Here is a 19,354-nt window from a genome sequence, read left to right on the forward strand (position 1 = left end):
CAGCGCCATCCCTTCTGACCAGGATCCAAAGCAGGGGGTGTTTGGCAGGAGGAGTTAGCTATGAGTGGCAGGTGGGGTCCTTGTTGTGGAGGGAAGAGAGACGCGTTTTGTAAATCGTTCCCTCTCCAGGTCAAACGGGGCCACGCAAAGAGAGCCGCATCCGCCCTGCAGCCGCCTGCCACTAGCTGACGATCAGCAGAGCCCGGCACTTAAGCTCTGGCGCTTTGGAAACCCATCAACATCCTGCCTCGCGTAGATGTAAAGCTACACCTGCCGTCTCTGTGTCTGTCTCGGGCGTGATTAAGATCTTCCAGCTTCCCCCTTCTTCTTCTTCTCCTTCTCTGGCAGCCTGAATTAACTAAGGCCCCTTAAGCACTTCCTGTGACCCGGCGCTGAGCTGGTTTGGATGGCTGCTTTTGTCAGATGCAGACCTTGGAAGCGGCGCCACGCCTTCATTGCCTCCACTCTGCTGAACCCTGCGTGAGGAGGGTTAGATACAGCTGAAGTAGATGAGATACAGCTGAAGTAGATGAGCAGCACGAAGGCTCCCATACTCAAAAATCAATCATTTAAATATACAGAAATTCAAAACTTATTTTAAACATATAATAATTTATTCAAAACGGGAATTTTACTAAAGCACTAGAATAATCCTCACCAATTCCCAACGGAAAAACACATGCATTTTAAGGCGGGCAATCAATTCATGCCAACGGAAAAACACATGCATTGGCATGAATTGAATGCCCGTCTTGAAATGCATGTTTTTTTCCGTTGGGTATTTTGAGTATTGGAGCCTTCGTGCTGCTCATCTACTTCAGCTTTACTTGCAAGTTAGCTAGCTTGTGAAAATCACCCTAGCAGGAACATCTTCCTCTCTTGCTTCATTTAGGATGATTCCCCGTGCCCCAAACTGCTCTGCTCCTGAATGTGCCCTCGATTGACCCTTAATCTAAGGCAGTTGCCACCTTTTTCTACTGGCCCTGCTCCTGTGCCTTTAGCAAAAACCTACAATGTATAGCAATCTATATAGTATAGCAATCTAAACATACATGGAGACATACATTACAGTCCAACCTCACGCTAAATGCGATTATTTGGATCTAATATGGCAAGAGGCTTAAATGTCCTATGAAAGAATTGAATATTGTTGAAGGCTTTCACGGTCAGAGTTCATTGGTTCTTGAAGATGCCTGCCACAGCTGTGGGCGAAACGTCAGGAAAGAAAATACTAAGACCACGGTCACACAGCCCGGATAACCTACAAGAACCAAAGAATTGAATACTTTGCACAGACTCTTCTGAGATCAAATGACTGATGAAGCCTATGGCAGAAACAGACTTCTAATTTGTATCCGGAATGACCGTCTCCTTCTTTGATCTCTTTTGGAGCCTTTTGACCCATTTTGGATCATTTTTCAGCATCCGCATTCACCTGACCATCAGTATTCTTCACGTCTTGTTGGATTTTTCTGTCTTATTTACCCCCATGTGAGGTTGGATTGTAATGTTTGTCTACATGTATGCTTAGACACTATATAGATTGCTATACATTGTAGTATTTTGTGTATAGTTCTTGTCTATTTCATTATATATTGTTCCATTTTTTAGCAAAAGCCTGACATATGGAAACGGCCCGTCGCTTGATCTCTGATAGGAAAAGCTTCACTGGCTTAACTTCTGCCTGTCAGGCTGCCATTCAAGAGACCAGAGCAGGGCCAGTAAAAAGGCCATTTCTTACGATTCGTCATGCTCACCACTGTTTCCCCTCCACCCGCATTCAGTCTGCAAAAAGCCGCTGAAATCCCTCTGCACGTATCAGCCACCCACATGCACAGCTAGAAATTTTCCATACGTGCTAAATTTACCCAGCGTTACTTCGTTCCAGCCCACTCACGCAAATCAAAGCTTGTGCACTGAGAACAGAATCCCAGACACAGCCGCTCACTCACTTTGGGGCGCCAGCACAGGCCCTAAACTTAGTCACAGATGTTCTCTCTCCCACTGGCCTGCTTACGTACGCAGACACACACTGAAATGTCCTTTCATGTTCTCATGGGGTCTCAGCTCAATTGTTGTTATGCTTGTTTATACAGTTCAAGTATTTGGAGCACGTGGCATATGTCATTACTAATCTCGTAAACTGGATCCGCATTATTCTCCACCTACTGCATATGGCAAGCATACCTAAGGTCCCAGTGCAAGGGTCCCCAACTTCTTCTTCTTCTTCTTCTTCTTCTTCTTCTTCTTCTTCTGATACCTTTGGAGTTCTGACAAAGGGTGGTGGGCACAGCCACAAAATGGCTGCTGCAGGAGGCGGAGCCATCGCTTACCTTCAGTCACACAGTGAAGATCTTTGTGCCGTGGTGGCAGTTTTTGCCAAGGCAATGCTTTTAAAAATCTGCCCCCCCCATCACATTTCCAGTGGCCAATCAGAAACCTTGCTGGGCAAAAGTCCCACCAGGCCCCCACCTACTTTCTAAAAACACTTGGCAGGCACTAGGAAAGGTGTCTGTGGGTGCCATGGCACCCGTGGACACCATGTTGGGGACCCCTGCGTAGTGACTTAATGGCTGGGGTGAGATTTGGACCTGTTCCAGTCCATGCTGCTAGCTAGGGTTGCCAACCTCCAGGTACTAGCTGGAGACCTCCTCCTATTACAACTGATCTCCAGCCAATAGAAATCAGTTCACCTGGAGAAAATGGCCACTTTGGCAATTGGATTTTATGGCATTGAAGTCCCTCCTCCTCGAACCCTGCCCTCCTCAGGCTCTGCCCCCAAAAACCTCCCACTGGTGGCGAAGAGGGACCTGGTAATCCTAGTGCTAGCCCTTATCTAAGTTAAGGGCCCAACTATTTGTAGCCAAGAGATGGTGGCTCTCCAAGCCTGGAGCTCTTCCACACTGACTCTCCCAAGAAAGTTGCAGAAGGAGTGCGCTCTTCCCTGGCAACAGGGCAGTGTCTGGAATCCAAAGTTTTTGAAGGGCTGTCGCTTAGAAGAGGGCAGGGAGCGCTTCCTGTTGACAGCAGAGGATAGGACTTGCAACAATGGGTTTAAATTGCAGGCGAAAAGGTATCGGACAGATATTAGGGAAAATCTTTTTACAGTAAGAGTTGTTCAGCTGTAGAATCAGCTGCCTAGGGAGGTGGTGAGCTCCCTCTCAGTGGCAGTCTTCAAGCAGCGACTGGACAAACACTTGTCAGGGATGCTCTAGGCCAGAGGTTCCCAAACTGTGCTCCAAGGAGAACTTGGTGCTCTGGGAAACATCTCCTAGAGCTCCATGAAGAGACTGGAAAGAAAAATACTACTGTCATTCAGTTTAGCATATAGGTGCTAGGTGAAAATTAGTGCTCGGTGACGAATTTCTCTCTTGAAAAGTGCTCCATGACTCAAAAAGTTTGGGAAACTCTGCTCTAGGCTGATCCTGCATTAAACAGGGGTTGGACTAGATGTCCTGTATGGCCCTTTCAAACTCTGTGATTCTATCCTTCCTCAGAGGTAGCAGGGCCTTTTCCCTCAGGCCAGGAGACAACCTCTGTGCTCGACATTCCTTGTTATACCACCATCTAGAAAATGGTGCAAGGTTTGTTGTGGAACCCCGAAGAATCCTGGCTTGACAGAAGCTTCTCCATAAGAAAGGTTTGGAGTAGCGGCTAGTGGGGAGACCAGAGTCATTGATTATACATTTCTAACCTCAAGTATGAACAGCCTTATCATTTTGTGCCGTTGTATGAACCAGACCACTGTTTTGCTATAACAATCTTTCAGAAATGGATTCTCTGGTGTGGACAAGCCAACCCTGTTGTGAATGCGACTACTGTGGCACAACAATAGTGGAACACCCAATGATGGGTGTGGATGCCACCCGAGATTGTCTCGTAGCCTCTACTTGCTTCTTCTCAGCCTCCTGGAACTCATACATGGGATAATGTTATGGTACGGGTTTATTTATACCAGAGGAAACAGATTCTGTATGGGATGTGTCAGTGTGGCTTGCTTGACAGTTTCCTTCTTTAATGTCCTTTTAACATGAAAGAACATACTTCATGTACTACTGTGTAGTAAATAGTAGTAGTAGTAGTAGTAGTAGTAATAATAATAATAATAATAATAGTGTGTTTCTTAAATTCTCCACATGCTTTATATCTTAGTCCTCCTCAACAGCCCTGTAAGGGAAGCAGCATCATTGTTCTCATATTGAAGAGCCTAAAAATTACAAGGTCCACAACATTCCTTGACCCAATGGAGACAGTTGTTTGGCCCCTGCATCTTGTATTCAGAGGTACGCTGCCTCTGTACATGGAGGTTCTATGTGGGCATTACGGATAACAGCTCTTGCTAGATAACAAATTCCTGCTTTCCCGAGATGCAGACCATGCAACCAGCACCCTCACAACTGTACACAAGGATGCCTGGTGGAGGGGGGCTTTGGAGGTGGCCTCACCTGCTATGTTTTGAATAGCAAGTTACCCAACAAGCAGAAATTAAACAGGTAATGCTTTTCCCATCACTTTCTTGTCATGCAGAAAAAACCCTCCCTTCCTCACCCTTCTAGCTAGGGTAGGGAACAAGAGCTGTCTTTGGACAGATCTCCTTTTTTGGAGAGCTGCAACCCTTTTATAATGGTCGTGCTCCTATGCCTTGATATGGACACAAGAACCAAATTTCTTATAAACCAAAGATCAGACTGAAGACTCATTTAATTTGTCACCCTGTTTCTAGCAGGGGCCATCCAAATGTCCCTAGAAGCCCACAATCTGGCCAGGAAACCTACATCCTTCTCTTGTTGCTTCACCTTCCCATATTTGGAGATATACTGCCTCTGAACATGGAGGCTCCATTTAGCTACAGTTGGCTAATAGCCAGTGACAAATCTCTCATGTATGAAATTATTTAGTCTCTTTTGTGAAAGCTTTCTTTAGAGATTAGACGAGTAAATGTTTGTGCATGCAGTGTGCTTCTGCCCGTTCTAAGAGTTCACTACAGAGATGGATTCTTTTTGAAGGTTTTGTTGATGTGGAGTCTGACTGCCCCCTTGTGGCCAAACACCACTTCCCCTTCTTTTGGATTGTACAACTCTTCTGCACTGAGTGAGCCAAGTTTCTGCCAAGACAGATCTCTGAGTTCAAGAAAATCTCTATGACTTAGACTGCATACAGCCACATGGGGAGGGGAGGGTTTGGGGAGGGGAGGGACTTCAACAGCATAGAGTCCAATGGCCAAAGTGGCCATTTTCTCAAAGTGAACTGATCTCTATCGGCTGGAGATCAGTTGTTATAGCAGGAAATCTCTAGCTAGTACCTGGAGGTTGGCAACCTTACTGCAAACATTTCCCATGTGGTTAGCATCAGGGCAGTGCTGGCCACCACGCAGAGCTGCCAAGCAGGGCTTGTCCCTTTTTTCATTCCAGGCCCTGCTTCCAAGCCTCGGGCATGAGAGATTCATTCCCACAGGATGTAGTGATGGTCTCTGGCCTTAAATGGCTTTTAAAAGGTATTCGACCTGTCCAAGGCAGTTACTGCTTAGCTGACCAGAACTTCCATGTTCAGAGCCAGGTGAAGTCACCTCTGAAGACCAGAGCAAACAGCACATCAAGCCATCACACTAATCCCCTGTCTGCAACCTTCCAAAAAGCACCAGGCAAGCCTCTTGTGAAAACAAAACCCAGGACTAGTTAGAATCATAGAATCATAGAGTTGGAAGGGACCACCAGGGTCATCTAGTCCAACCCCCGGCATAATGCAGGAAATTCACAACTACCTCCCCCCCACACCTCCAGTGACCCCTACTCCATAGATGGCCAAGATGCCCCCCCTCTCATGAACTGCCTAAGTTCATAGAATCAGCATTGCTGACAGATGACCATCTAGCCTCTGCTTGAAAACTTCCAGGGAAGGTTAGACAGGACTGTATCACACAAAGAGTTAAACCATCTTCCTCAGGAAGACGCCTCTTCCAGGTGTGTCTGCACCGGCACTTAATACTATATAAAGATCCAGAGAGGCCTTCCTTGTTTTAAAACTGTTTATAAGATTGCTTGTAATTTTCACCTCCGTTAATAGCCAAGGGAAGGACTGTTTGGTTTTCTTTTGGTTGTGGCCTCTTGGGGGCTGTTTTTTTGGCCATGGGTGTTTCCTTTGACTGTTGGCTTGTATTTTTGGGTTTTCTTTGGCTGTGGCCAGGTAAAGGACTCTTCTTTCTGGTCCCGTTGTGTCTGTAGGTGGTGTTTTATAGCTGCAGGAAGGAGTTGGCTCCCTCAAGGATAGCCCTACTATGGGGCACATTTGCAGTACCATTAAAGGATGGTCAACCTGGAGGCTTTGAAACATGAGAGGGTGCTGTCTGGGTTTTATCTTAGTCTGGCAGGGATACTTCCTTGGTGGGGTTGCCAGCTCCAGGTTGAGAAATTTTTGGAGGGTGGTGTTTAGAGAGGGAAGGGACTTCAGTGAGGTATAATGCCACACAGTCCACCCTCCAAATCAGCTACTTTCTCTAGGGGAGCTGATTTCTATGGTTGGAGATAAACAGTAAATCTTAGGGTTGCCAGGTCCCTCTTTGCCAGCTGTGGGAGGTTTTTGGGGCATAGCCTGAGGAGAGTGGGGTTTGGGGAGGGGAGGGACTTCAATGCCATAGAGTCCAATTGCCAAAGCGGCCATTTTCTCCAGGTGAACTGATCTCTATCTGCTGGAAATCAGTTGTAATAGAAGGAGATCTCCAGCTAGTACCTGGAGGTTGGCAACCCTAGTAATTCTGTGTGATCTTGATGCCTCATCTGGAGGTTGGCAGCCCTATCCCTTGGTGGTCTCTGTCTTAATTAAATCCTGTAGTAGCTGTTTTGAAGTGTCTTAAGCAAGCTGCTGTTGTGTGGTTTTCCTGGAAACTACTGTGGCCTCTATGAGCATGAATATCTGTCAGTGTCTCCCCAGACACTATGTTAGGCAAGGGCTCTCTCACGCTTTCCCACTTGCCACCTGACTCTAATCTGGCTGTTTTACTTAACAAGGTAGTTTGTATCATTGACATGATGTACTTCAATTGCTTCTTCAAAGTGAAAGAAGTAATTTTTTGGCATTATTACCATTTCCTTGTCTAATGAGTAAAATGTATTTTGTGCAAAAAAAAACAACCACCCCACTTTGTGGTGAAATCTCACACTTATTACAAAGGAAGCTTGCATTACTGTTATTCAGCATTAGAAAAATGATAGAAATAGACTTTTCCTACATTAGGGTTGCCAGGTCCCTCTTTGGGTTTTTAGGGCGGAGCCTGAGGAGGGCGGGGTTTGGAGAGGGGAGGCACTTCAATGCCATAGAGTCCAATCGCAAAAGCAGCCGTTTTCTCCAGGTGAACTGACCTCTATCGGTTGGAGATCTGTTGTAATAGCAGGAGATCTCCAGCTAGTACCTGGAGGTTGGCAACAGTATCCTACATATTATTCCCCCCTCATTTGTTTCTATTTGAGCAATGAATGTGCTTTTTAATTAAAGGGGTGGTGGTGGAAGCACAACTGTAATTAAAAATAGCCTGTGCTTTGGGGAGGAGGGCGGGCGTTCAGAGTAAGTTGCAGCTTGAAGGCCTCAATTCTGCCTCCTAATATTGTTTCACACTGTTTTACCTTCTCCCCCGCCCTAGCTCCGTTACATTAAAATCCTGATAATGGTATGGTGCGGAGTTGTTGGCTTTTAACTTATTTAATATGATGCTGCTTAAGTGTTTTAAGTCACTGTGAGATGCTCTGGGTGAGTGGCAGAGAAAAAATCTAATTAGTAAATAAAATCCTGCTATATGTAATTCTGGGTCAGTGTCTACTTCAGCTAACCTGAAAGTTTTGTGATGTTTGTTTCCCACGAAGGCAGCTCACTGAAGGGGCTTCTTGTGAAAGAAGCTGAAGTCCTGTCCACACTGCAAAAATAGAACTACTTTGTTTGCTTAATTTATACCCTGCCTTTCTCCCCAGTGGGGAATTAAGGCATCTTATATCATTCTCCTCTCCTCTCTTTTATCCTCACAACAGCCCTGTGAGGTGGGTTATGCTGAGTGGGACCCAAGAACTAGACTCCCTTCTTCAAATGACAGCAGCTGCTAGGATTCATGAGCTTGGGATTGACAATGTTCAGAAAAAGAGGTTGAGCATGGTATGAACCTGTAATGGCTGGTGTCTCCTTGACCTAGACTGAACAAAGAATAGCTATAAGAGTTGGTGTGGTGTATTGGCTAAAGGTTGGGAGACTCAGGTTCAACTCAGCACAAAGCCCACTGGATGCTCTTGGGGGCCTGTCACACTCCAGTCTTTCCTATTTCACAGAGTGATTGTGAGGATAAAATGTAGGGGAATTACAGATGTCTGCCTGAGCTCCTTGATAGGTGGATGCATATGTTCCTTGAGATAGCCCTTGTCATGTAGGAGTTTGCAGTAGGGCTGAAGCTGCTCCCCCAAAATTGCTTTTCTCAGCCCTGCTTGTGAATGGCCGTGAAGATGCATTCCAAGAAGACATCCAGGAAAATAATTTGCCAGAGGCCGGTAGTTCCCCAGATGACATTCTTGACATTAACCAAGGTAAGTAATTGTCTCCAGACATATCAAGAAGGCTAGGTTCTGTGTCCTGTATATGTACAGCAATTTTGCACTGATTTTAAGCAACTCTATCAAATAGGAGCAGCTACACAGCTTAGTCTGTTTGACTCCTTCACTGTCTACTGGAATAGTCATGAAGGCCACTAAACCCTCAGCCAGCCCTGGCAACCTGAGCAAGCAATTGGCTTCTGAAATTTCACCAGGGTTTACCAACACATGTTTGAGCATGCTTAAAATGCCAAGGGCAGGGGGAAAGAGCAAGACCCTGGGAAGCTAGAGGCCTCATCAACCTCTGTGTGTCTCCCCACCACTATCATTCTTCTCAGTAAATTAAAGGGTACAAAAAGCAACTGGAGGGGATATTAAAGTCCTGGACAATTTGGGGTGCTTTTTGTCAAACTCCCCAATGAGCCCTCCTCTAAACTTGGTGTCAGTTTTCTCTGGATGCATGAAAGCTTGCCAAGTACGAAATATCTATTTGACACCTTGTTGATGCTGTTTGGTAGCTGGCACACAATGGTAGTTGGTGATGGAGAGGCCTGCTCAAACAGTCAAGATGCTGTCCGAGTCTTAGGACTTCAGCACTGTTGGCAATGCTGCATTCAAGATTTCGGCACCGTAGCTGGATGAGCCTGAACTGCAGTTCTCAGCCCCATTTGAATCTATGGACCTGCATCATGGCGAACATCAAACGATGACCCCCCATTTCTCTCATTCCAGCACTGATCCCTCTGGAGGCACCAGAAAGCAGCTTCCTGACTGAGGGGGACATTATCAAGGCAGTGAGTAATAACTGAATCATCTTGCGGAGGGGCGTTTCTTGTGGCTGCCTGACATTATTTGGTGCCCTAAAGTAAATCTTGAATCTGCGGCACACGAGAGAAGTGGGCAGAAGTTTTCCTGACTTCAGCCTCTTGCCACCATGTTTCATACAACTGATTGTCAAAAAGGGAAGGGGGTGAATGAGGTGGAAATGAACGGATGCATCTACTCTGTAGACCTTTTGGACCTGAGGCAGGAGAACGATTATGCCTTCACTCTCATGCCTGATGCAGTCCCTTTCCCCATCTCGGTACATGCTAACTTCCAAAAGGATGGAACCAGGGAGCTGGGGTGCTTACATCTGCCTCTCAGACTCTGTTGACCCAAGCAGCTCTATCCTGGTAGGGAGAATATTTGTGGATTTCCTGTTGGGGAGAGGAAACAAGGATTTCCAGATTGACCTGGAGCTTCTGGACTTCTAGTGCCTATTGGGTTGCACCTAGGGTTGCCAGATCCCCCTGCGGGGGATGAGTGGGTAGGGTTGCCGGATCCAGGGTGGGAAACCCCTGGAGATTTGGGGGGGGTGGAGCCTGGGGAGAGACCTCAGTGCGGTACAATGCCATAGAGTCCACCCACCCTCCAAAGCAGACATTTTCTCCGGGTGAACTGATCTCTGTAGTCTGGAGATGAACTGTAATTCCAGAGGACCCCCAGGTCCCACGTGGATCACCAGCCCTACACTTTGAAGCTTATTTGCTCCAGTAGAGTACTAGAAAGTGCTGCCCATAGATGGTTGTGGCCTGCCTGTCTGAAATGACCATGGAGATGTAGAAGATCAGAAGACAATGAGGAAGACAAGTGTGTGTGGGGGAGAAATGACCTTAGCTCAATTTACGAGATTTATCCAAAGAACTTTAAGGGGAACAGCTTGGTTGGGAAGCAGTAAAGCTTGGCTGACCTTAACCTGTTCTCGGTCACCATGGCCAGACCAAGTCTTCTTGGTTAGCACCACCAGGACCTGAGTAGTAGGGTTTTTCCAGTCTCTACTGGGGGAAACCACTATGCTGGTTTTCTTACACTCCAGAAACATTCTTGCAGGAATCCTTTGAATGTTGTGGATGGTAGAACTGAGAGACTGATGTCTGTTCTTGCTCCTCTAGAGTCCGTTCCGGCTATTCACATCTGCCAGCCCAAGATGGCCGAAGAAGGGTGGGATTGTCCAAATTCCTTACGTTATCTCTCACACATATGGTGAGGAACAGTCTCTTGAAAGTTGTTCTTAGGATTGTGGGGCAGTGATGGGGGTTAAATGAAGACATGCTGTGACAAACAGCAAATGGGGTTCTACTTCCACTTTCTGGGTTGAACTGGAATCTAAATGAAGGGGTACTGGAGGAAGAATCTTCAACTCCTGTGCATCCAGTGTGTGGTGCATGTGTGTTGTCAACATGCTTCACCTTATGTAAATAAATGGAAGCATCACAAAGTGCAAGTTCTCAACCTATAGAAGCACTTTGCATGAATGGCTCTTAATCCATCTGCTGTGGCTAGGTTCCTGGGTATTCTTTCTCCATGCCTTCTGGCACTGGTGATGACATGTAGAAGCTGGAGGGGGTAATTGCATACAGCTGTTTACAGGCACTATACAGTTGTTACAAGTTTGGCTTGAAAACGCTGCAATCTTGTGCCCATTTACCAGGGTGTAAGCCCCACTGACCTGGATACCCGGATCTCATCAGATCTTGGAAGTTAAGGAGGGTCAGCCCTGGTTAGTATTTGGATGGGAGACCACCAAGGAAGTCCAGGGTCGCAACAGAGAGACAGGGAATGGCAAACCACCTCTGAATGTCTCTTGCCTTGAAAACTCTGTCGGGCCACTGTAAGTCAGCTGTGACAATGGCACAAAAAAGCCCCCCAACTTGTTCTGCAGAGGTTTTCTTCAGAGTAAACATGCATAGGATCGTAATGTCTGTTGGGTAAATTTTGTGCAGGATCAGTGCTTCAATGCAACAGGGTAGCAAGAGCAGAACAGAGATTCCTAAGGATTGTGATTCTTTAAAGGGAGAGTCGAGCTTCTAGTTCTGGAAAATTAGAAGACTTGGCAAACAAGTGTCGCCGTCAAGAATGAGCTCTGCTCTGGGATTGCTCCTGACATCTGGTCACAAATCTATTTCTGTTGTACAATGACAAGTTTGTATTGAGCTGGCAGCCTGTAATTAGAACGATGCATTAATTCCTTAGATCTTACAGGGGAGGGTCACGGAAATGTGCTACCCATGGATGTAATGATGTGTTTAAAGACAGCGCTATAGGCCTACTTAAAATGTCTTAGATCTGTCGAATAATGGAGAAAACGAGTAGCAAATCCAGTTTAGCACTCCTCTTCTGGGGAAACGAATGCAGCCCTGACCATGACTCCATTGCTGCTACCCTTGTTCTGGTTACCTCTTCAGATAAATCCAGTGTGAAGATAATCCAGGAAGCCTTTGAAGACTTTGCCAAGTTCACCTGCATAAAGTTCATCCCGTATTCCTACCAGAGAGACTTCATCTCCATTGTACCTCTCTCTGGGTTAGTAGTGACCTGGGGAGGGAATGCAGCTGGCTGTTCATGTGGCGGGGAGGGAGTGCCTGCAGTGATGTCCATGGGGGTTATTTTGACAGAGTCATCCCCTGTAGGCATTGGGATCATTCCCTCTTCCCCCTTCACACTTTTGTCCCTGCAGGGCTCTTTCTGCAGCCTTGTGCCCCAACTAGAGGGCTGTACCATGGAGAGAGGCTGTACAATATTTGAGCCAAAGCAGATTACTACCCCACCCCTTTCATCTGCAAATTTCAATGGCTACCAGTTGCCACCCATGTGGACATGTTCATGGAGGACAGGGCTACCATGGCTACTAGTCAAAATGGATTCTGGTCATGGTGCATACCTATTCTCTCCAGGATCAGAGGAACATGGCTATTATCTTAGGTGCTGTGGAACACAGGCAGGATGGTGCTGCTGCAGTCATCTTGTTTGTGGGCTTCCTAGAGGCACCTGGTTGGCCACTGTGTGAACCGACTGCTGGACTTGATGGGCCTTGGTCTGAACCAGCAGGGCCTTTCTTATGTTCTTATCCAATGACTCCTCAATGGTGGCTGGCTTCTGGAAATTAGAGCTGCTGGCTTGCAGTAACATTTACTAGAGCATTGTGTTAACTTCACTTGTCCATTGAAACAGCTGATATATGCACAGAAATGGAAACGGAATCCATAAAGGTGTCCTATGGTTTGGTCAGAAAGCTTCCTAGCATTGCAACTTCTGCCTTTCCCAGTCTCTTTGTGCCTCTCTCCCCAGATGCTTCTCCAGTGTTGGGCGCACTGGTGGAATGCAGGTGGTATCATTGGCTCCTGCTTGCCTCAGGAGGGGGAAGGGAGTAGCTCTGCATGAGTTCATGCATGTCTTGGGCTTCTGGCACGAGCACTGTAGAGCAGACAGAGACAAGTATATCAGCATCTCCTGGAATGACATTTTGACAGGCAAGTACTGCGTCAATTCTTCCACTGTGTAAGGGACATGGTTACATTGGAATAAGGCTGAGAACTTAGGTGGCAGAACCCGAACTTGTCTGTCTCCTAGCAGAAGCAGTTCTCTTCTTAGAGTTGAACAGTATGGTGTGGATGTGGTTTCCACAGTCTAGATATGCCTGTTTGTTGATTCCCTATCAATTTTGGTAAAACACTCGTCTGAAACAATTCAGCCTTAGGATATGTTTATATGCTACAAATGCAGATGGTTTTATATCATTTTAAATGGCTTCTGGCAGAGCCCTGGGAATTATAATTCAAGGATGTAGAGAACAATCCTCCCTTCACAACCATATTTCCCAGGGGAGAAAAGACTGAAACAGTTTGAGGTTAGTGTAAATGTGTTGGTGCACCACTTTTTATACTGTAAAGCATCATATGGGAGAGATGGTGTTTGCTTTGAATCAGGCTATAGTTTGTGTGTACATATGCCTGCCCTGTAGCTCCCTCTGCCTACCTGCCCAGGCTTAAAGGTGTCCACCTGTTCTCTCCTCTTAGCACCCATAATCCTCCATTGTAGGGGAACAGCTTCTTTAGTTCCTCTTAGCTTCCAGGTGCCTCTTAGTGGAGGCACAAGTGTATTTGGGTACTTGAGAGTTTCTCTGTCCTAGCAGTGGGTTGTTGCACAGAGCAGAGCCCCAGCTTGGAGACCAATTGAAATTCCATTAATTTCCAGGTCAGGCCATGAAGATTACATGACTGTGCCTAATTTCCTTGTCTTCCAGGCTTTGAAATAAACTTCATGAAGTCTTGGAATACCAACATGCTAGTAGACTATGACTACTCATCTGTCATGCATTATGGCAGGTAAGGAAACCTATATAAGGCCAGAGTAGTAGTGGTTAGAGGGCTGGGATCTGGGAGACCCAGGTTTGAGTCCCCACTCTGCCATGAAGCTTGCTTAGTGATTTTAGCTTAGCCCCATACTGGCTGTCAGCCTAATTTACCCCACAAAGTTGTGAGGCTAAAATGGGGGAAAGGAGGGGGGAAATGAGTTCATTGGAAGAAGAATGGGATCAAAACATATTAGATAAGGCTCCCAGACTCCATAAAACTTTACATTAAAACCTTTTTTCGGGGGGAGGGGTTTGTGGAAAGTTTTCATTCACCCATGTACTTTCAAAAAACTTTTCATATTGCCGAACGACTTTCCATGTTTAGGGGTACATTGTTCTTGCAAAAGTAGAGTTCTTGTGTTTCAAATCCTGGCATTGGAATGTACTGTTCCCATTCACCTAAAAAGGTCTCCACCTTAAAACATTAATGCACATCCTTTCCCAGTAGGCCTGTTCAACAGCTGGGTAATACCCACTTTGGTTGGTCATCTGGCTTCTGAAAAGTCTCTCTAGCAGGATGGGTCCATTTCTGTGGCCTCAGTGATTGAACCAAGACTCTGGGCAGTGGAGAGTTTGACTTGGCTTGGAGAATGCACGCAACTCAATCTGTCCTTCAGTTATATGAGCTATCATGAGACGATAAGGGTAATAGGTAATAGTAATAGCTGGTAATATAGACTTATGCAGCATAGCTTAACTAGAGTCATCTGGCATGGAGAATAGCTGCTACTCACAGAAACTCTATTCCATACACCTTCTCAGGAATGCCTTCAGCATGACTGGCTTGCCTACCATTATACCACTCTCCAGTTCTCATGCCTTCCTTGGTCAGCGGTGGAACTTGAGCAGATCAGATGTTGCCAGAGTCAACAAACTCTACAAGTGTTCTCAGGGGACACTGCAGCCAGGTAAGAAATTGGTGTTGTTGTGAAGACCAGTACAGGCTGCCATCTCTGGAGACTGGGGTGGGTAGCAATATTTTGCCTTGATGGGTTAAAACCTTTCAATAGATTGCTGAGATGCTTTAATCTTGGTTTTGGGGAGCTGTGGCTAAGCCAATGTCTCTGCAGTGTGGAGGTATTTTTTAGTCTTTCTACCTCTTAGTTAGCAGTTAGTTAGCTATTGGAAGCCCCTGCATACTATTGGATGCAGCTTCATGATGAGGGTAAGCATAATTGTGACTCCTTCAGTGTACTTATATAACGCCTACATTGGTTGCATTGCATTTACTATTGGTGTATACAGGAAGTAATCTGAAATAGTCGTAATTATGCTAGTCAAACACATGGCTGAGAACAAAGGATACCTACATAAGGCTATGGATGCTCTAATCTACTGTGCTAATTTTCAGAAACTTCAACTGAGAGAATTCTGCAAGAGAAAATGAAGGACTTCATTCCACATGAACCAGAGCCCTGTTCAAATGCAAGCCAAGTCAAACTCTCCACTGCTCAGAGTCATGGTTCAATCACTGAGGCCAGAGAAATGGCCCATCCTGCTAGAGAGACTCTTCAGAAGCCAGGTGACCAAACCAAAGTGGGTATTACCCAGCTGTTGAACAAGCCTACTGGGAAAGGCTCTGATGCTATGGAGACGCAGACAACAGAAATTCCATGGGCAGCTACATTGACCCAAGATAGGCATGGTCAAACCCTATTGCCTCCAGGGGCTGACAGCAAAATGGAGTACCTAACTGTTGTTCAGGAAGTGCCACCTGAAACCCAGGCTACAGAAACAGAGGTTCAGACAGTAGTGAAGGTAGCCCAGGAAAGCATGCTGTGGCAAGCTCTGGAGAACCCAGCCAGCAGTCCCCAGGAGTTGAAAACCCAGGCTTCAGACTTGGAAAAGGCCTACACAGCAAGCCAGCAAAAGACCACTGAAGCCATGACAAGAACTGTTCCTCAAGTGAAACACACTATTTCCTTTGGGACCAGAAGTCCAGCCTCGCTTCTAAGTGAAATTGTCCAGGGAACTGCTACAAGGCCTAGTGAGAAAGCTCTGCACTGGCCTCTCTCGAGCACAAGAGCCACACATGCAGAGTATGTAACAGAAACCTCTACCCCTACAGAGACAAGAAGTCTACTGGTAATGCGGAGCAGCGAGTCTGAAGACGTAAATGGCCCTCTGCACTCAACTGAGGGATACCCGTTTACTCTGAATGAGAAACAATCAGAGGAACTGGGCCAGCAGTCGATCAGCAGCTCTGGAAAGGAACTTGGCAATTTCACTGATGTGCCCCTGAGGGAGGGTGCTCAGGCTAAAGCAACAATCTCTGTGTATGCAACAACCCCTCCAAGAGCTCCTGAGAACCCGATGGCTGCTTCACGTGCTTCTGGAGTGGAAGCAACAATAAGCAGTGAAGCAGGGAGCCAAGCATCCTTTACCACTGGCATCCCCCATGGAATGGCAGAAGAGGAAATTGGAAGCTTCTACAAAACAAAGGGGAGTAGATCGGTATACACCCAGCACTCCAGCACTAGAAGACGTTTGCCAGCAAATGATTTTGAGCAGCTGCATTCTACTGAGGAGGCTCAAGCCCTTGGAAGTTCAGAGGTCCAAGAAGACCATCGTTTTGGTCAGATTGGTGCTACTGCAGCAAGCGCCTCCTCTCGGGCTTTGATCACAGACCATCTTGCTGCTTCAAGAATGAAGGAGGCAACTCTCTCTCAGAGCAGTTCTGTGGTGCCTTCTGTGGAAGTGGAAGGGTCTTCTCTTCCGCCTGGTAGTCTGACAAGAAAGGGTAGATGGGAAGGGACTGTTACACCTTCAGGCTCTCTCTTTGAGACAGAATGGGTACCAGCTACTGAAATGCCAATGGGGTCTGAGAAATTGACTCCTCTCCATGCAGAGTCGGCTGGCCAATCCCCAACCCAAATCAACTTGTATTCCTTTGCAGAGCCAGCTTCACTAGCAATGGAAACCAACCAGGCCATGCTCCCCACAGAGAGAGCCTCTCCCCTAGGGGCTGCTTGGTCTCAAAATCCTGGGCAGCCTGAACAGAGAGAAAGTTTAATATTGCAGCCAAGCAACACTGAAAAATATGGCCTCAGTGCCCTTCTTGGAAGACTGGCTACATCTACAGGTGTGCAAGCTGAAGGGCCACGAGTAAAGCAAACCATAGACACAGCACTTGTTACAGCCACAGAGAGCATGTCTGTAGAGCAAAAGGCTACTGTGAGCCATGGGGAAGAAACTGGAAGCAAAATCCTGGTTGGGACTGAAGAAATTGAAGCCCACAGAAGGGAATCTATGCAGGGAGCATTGAGCAGTGAATCAGTGAGGAGCCCAATGCTATCCTACACCCAGGTTGGGTGGGTAGAGACTCCACAGCCACATACTGACTTCTCACTAGTAAACAGTATTACTGGGGCACAGAATGGTGATACCCAAGCCGGGCTAAGGAGAGCAACATCTCCAAGACAAGAAATGGCTGCTTCTTCATCTGGAGCGAAATCTTCCTCTGTGGAACTTACAACTAAGGGATTGTCATTCCTAGACAGACAATTCAGACTGGAGTCTACTAGCCAACCAAGTCCCGCAACGGAAGTCAAAGAACATGGCTCCACCTTGGAAGGGATATTTCTGCCCATGCGTGAAACCAGAACTGCCCTCAGCTGGGTGAGTGGGTCTAGAAACCCAACCAAGAGTACTGGATTTGGCAGTTCTGCAGAACTCCTTAAAGAAACAACTTCATACGCAGTGAGTGAGCAAAAGCATGTAATGCCATACAAGAGGAAGATTCCAGAGAGTACCATGAGTAAAGGAACTTCAGGAGTTTCCAGTATTAGTTCTAATTTTTTTACTACTTTGGTTCTTGGTAACCAAACTTCGAAGTATGCAGAAGAGCCAACCAACTCTCCTCCATTGTGGGAAACACAAACTACGGACGTTTCTGAGAGCTCATTGCCACAATTTCTGAGTAAACTCTCTTCTAACCCTAGAGAACTGAGCCCCTTCATACAAGAGGAACATATTAATTTGTCAAATGCCACCAAAGAGATGCTTCTTGGGGTGAAGGGGGCCACAGCCAACGCTCAGAAAGACATAGCCCCAAAGGCCACTGTCCCTGCTTTTCTACTAGACATGCAACCAACAGCAATACCTCATGCTGCCATTGGAGGGACAGCTCTGCCTTTGACCACTGATTTACTGAAGTCTCCCAAGTTTGTAAGCTATGGAGGGGAACCTGCTGCTATCAGCCCTATAAAGGAAACTCTGCCACCTACAGTAGGCATTACAACTGCCCCCGTGGTATACTCGGTCAATGCTATTCCTATACAGACTTGGGAAATTCAAGCAAGTATACCATTGGAGACAAGAGACCTCACAAGCAGAGCTACCAAGAAAGGAGGAGAAGCTGGCTTGGGGACTTATGCGAGCACTGAAATCTACGGGATACCTTCTGCTTCCACCCTGGGGCTTCATGAAGCTTCCACCCTGGGGCTTCATGAAGGACCCACTATAAGCACTGCTGGGTCAAAAGTGATAGGAATCCCACAACTCCCATTTGATGCTGAAACTATCCGGCCAACATATAAAACTGTGGAAGAGAGACAGGCAAAGCCCCTCCTGGAGAAAGGAAGCAAGAGTGGAATATATGTATTGGGTAAAAAGACTACTGTGGTGAATTTAGGCTTGGGATCTCAGACAGCTGCACAAAATGGTGGCGGCATTATAGCAACTACCACTACATCTACTAAACTTTCTTCTCAGTCTGGCTACACACACTCCAGTCCTCCTTTGGTGGAAGAGCCCACTATTATCCATGGGAAGAAAGAGGCAATAAACATCTCAGCTGGACCCACCAGAAAACTGGTCTTGGAGATGATGGGAAGCCCCATCCCAGGAGATGGAGGAAACACAGAAATGGCACCCTCTGTTCCTGACAGCCAGAACAATTTGGCCAGTGAGAAGACCAAGACAACCCTGCATTTGGAGATAAGCTCCGAAGGCATGTATCTGACAGATATGGAGTCCACTGAAGGAGTGACTGCGACCACAGGAGTCTCACTGGCTCATCCCCAAACTGTCAGCCCAGATGAAGTTAGAATTCAGTTGAAGTACCATAGGCCACATGTAAGCCAAGGTCTAGAAAGAGAAAATGGCTACAGTGAATTGCTTCCAGTCAAAGGGACTCCTACAGTAATAAGCAACGAGGAGATACTTGGTCCTTCTACAGAGGAATTAAGGCAGGTCTCAGAGACTCGCGCTGCAATGAGACAGGAAGATATGATCCAAATGAGGAACGTGGGACTAGAGCACAACAAAAGCTCTTCTGTAGACAACCCAGCTTCCGGTCATCAGCTTGGTGAGAAGTCTTTGCTAGAGAGAAAATAGCAAAGCAGTGATGGCAGCATTCCCACATGACAGTGACCCTGGGGATGAACTGCCAGCCTGAAATATTGGGCGCCTGAATCTCAGGGGCTTGGAGTTGAAACCAAGAAGAAGCATTCGGAAAGGAAGATGAGCTCCAAATGGATTGGTGACCTCCTTACTTGTAGATAGCCTTGCTGGCAATGCAAAATGTCTTCTACAACAAGTGAACAAAATAAACTTTAACTATTCCCTTACATCTTATGCTGACTAGCTTGAATGCTTCCACTACATTTTGGGG

The 19,354-nt window shown here is 46.6% G+C and overlaps 1 protein-coding gene across 1 annotated transcript; it reads left to right on the plus strand.

The window, feature by feature from the left end:
• The first annotated feature begins 1,360 nt into the window (after positions 1-1,360).
• Positions 1,361-16,849, plus strand: ASTL (astacin like metalloendopeptidase). Its single transcript, XM_056860085.1, has 9 exons — positions 1,361-1,445; positions 8,454-8,558; positions 9,297-9,358; positions 10,499-10,589; positions 11,792-11,909; positions 12,675-12,856; positions 13,630-13,711; positions 14,503-14,648; positions 16,791-16,849. Exons 1-9 carry the CDS (start codon positions 1,361-1,363, stop codon positions 16,847-16,849), a joined length of 930 nt encoding a protein of 309 aa, XP_056716063.1.
• The last annotated feature ends 2,505 nt before the right edge of the window (positions 16,850-19,354 follow it).

Source organism: Euleptes europaea, chromosome 14, assembly GCF_029931775.1.
Source record: "Euleptes europaea isolate rEulEur1 chromosome 14, rEulEur1.hap1, whole genome shotgun sequence".
NCBI lineage: Eukaryota > Metazoa > Chordata > Lepidosauria > Squamata > Sphaerodactylidae > Euleptes > Euleptes europaea.

Excerpts from the sequence above, each read along its gene's own strand:
- ASTL (XM_056860085.1), top strand. The coding sequence starts at position 1,361 with ATGACCGTCTCCTTCTTTGATCTCTTTTGGAGCCTTTTGACCCATTTT. Across the intron at positions 1,446-8,453 it reads CCGCATTCACCTGACCATCA|CCCTGCTTGTGAATGGCCGT; the intron begins GTATTCTTCACG and ends TGCTTTTCTCAG. Across the intron at positions 10,590-11,791 it reads CGTTATCTCTCACACATATG|ATAAATCCAGTGTGAAGATA; the intron begins GTGAGGAACAGT and ends TTACCTCTTCAG.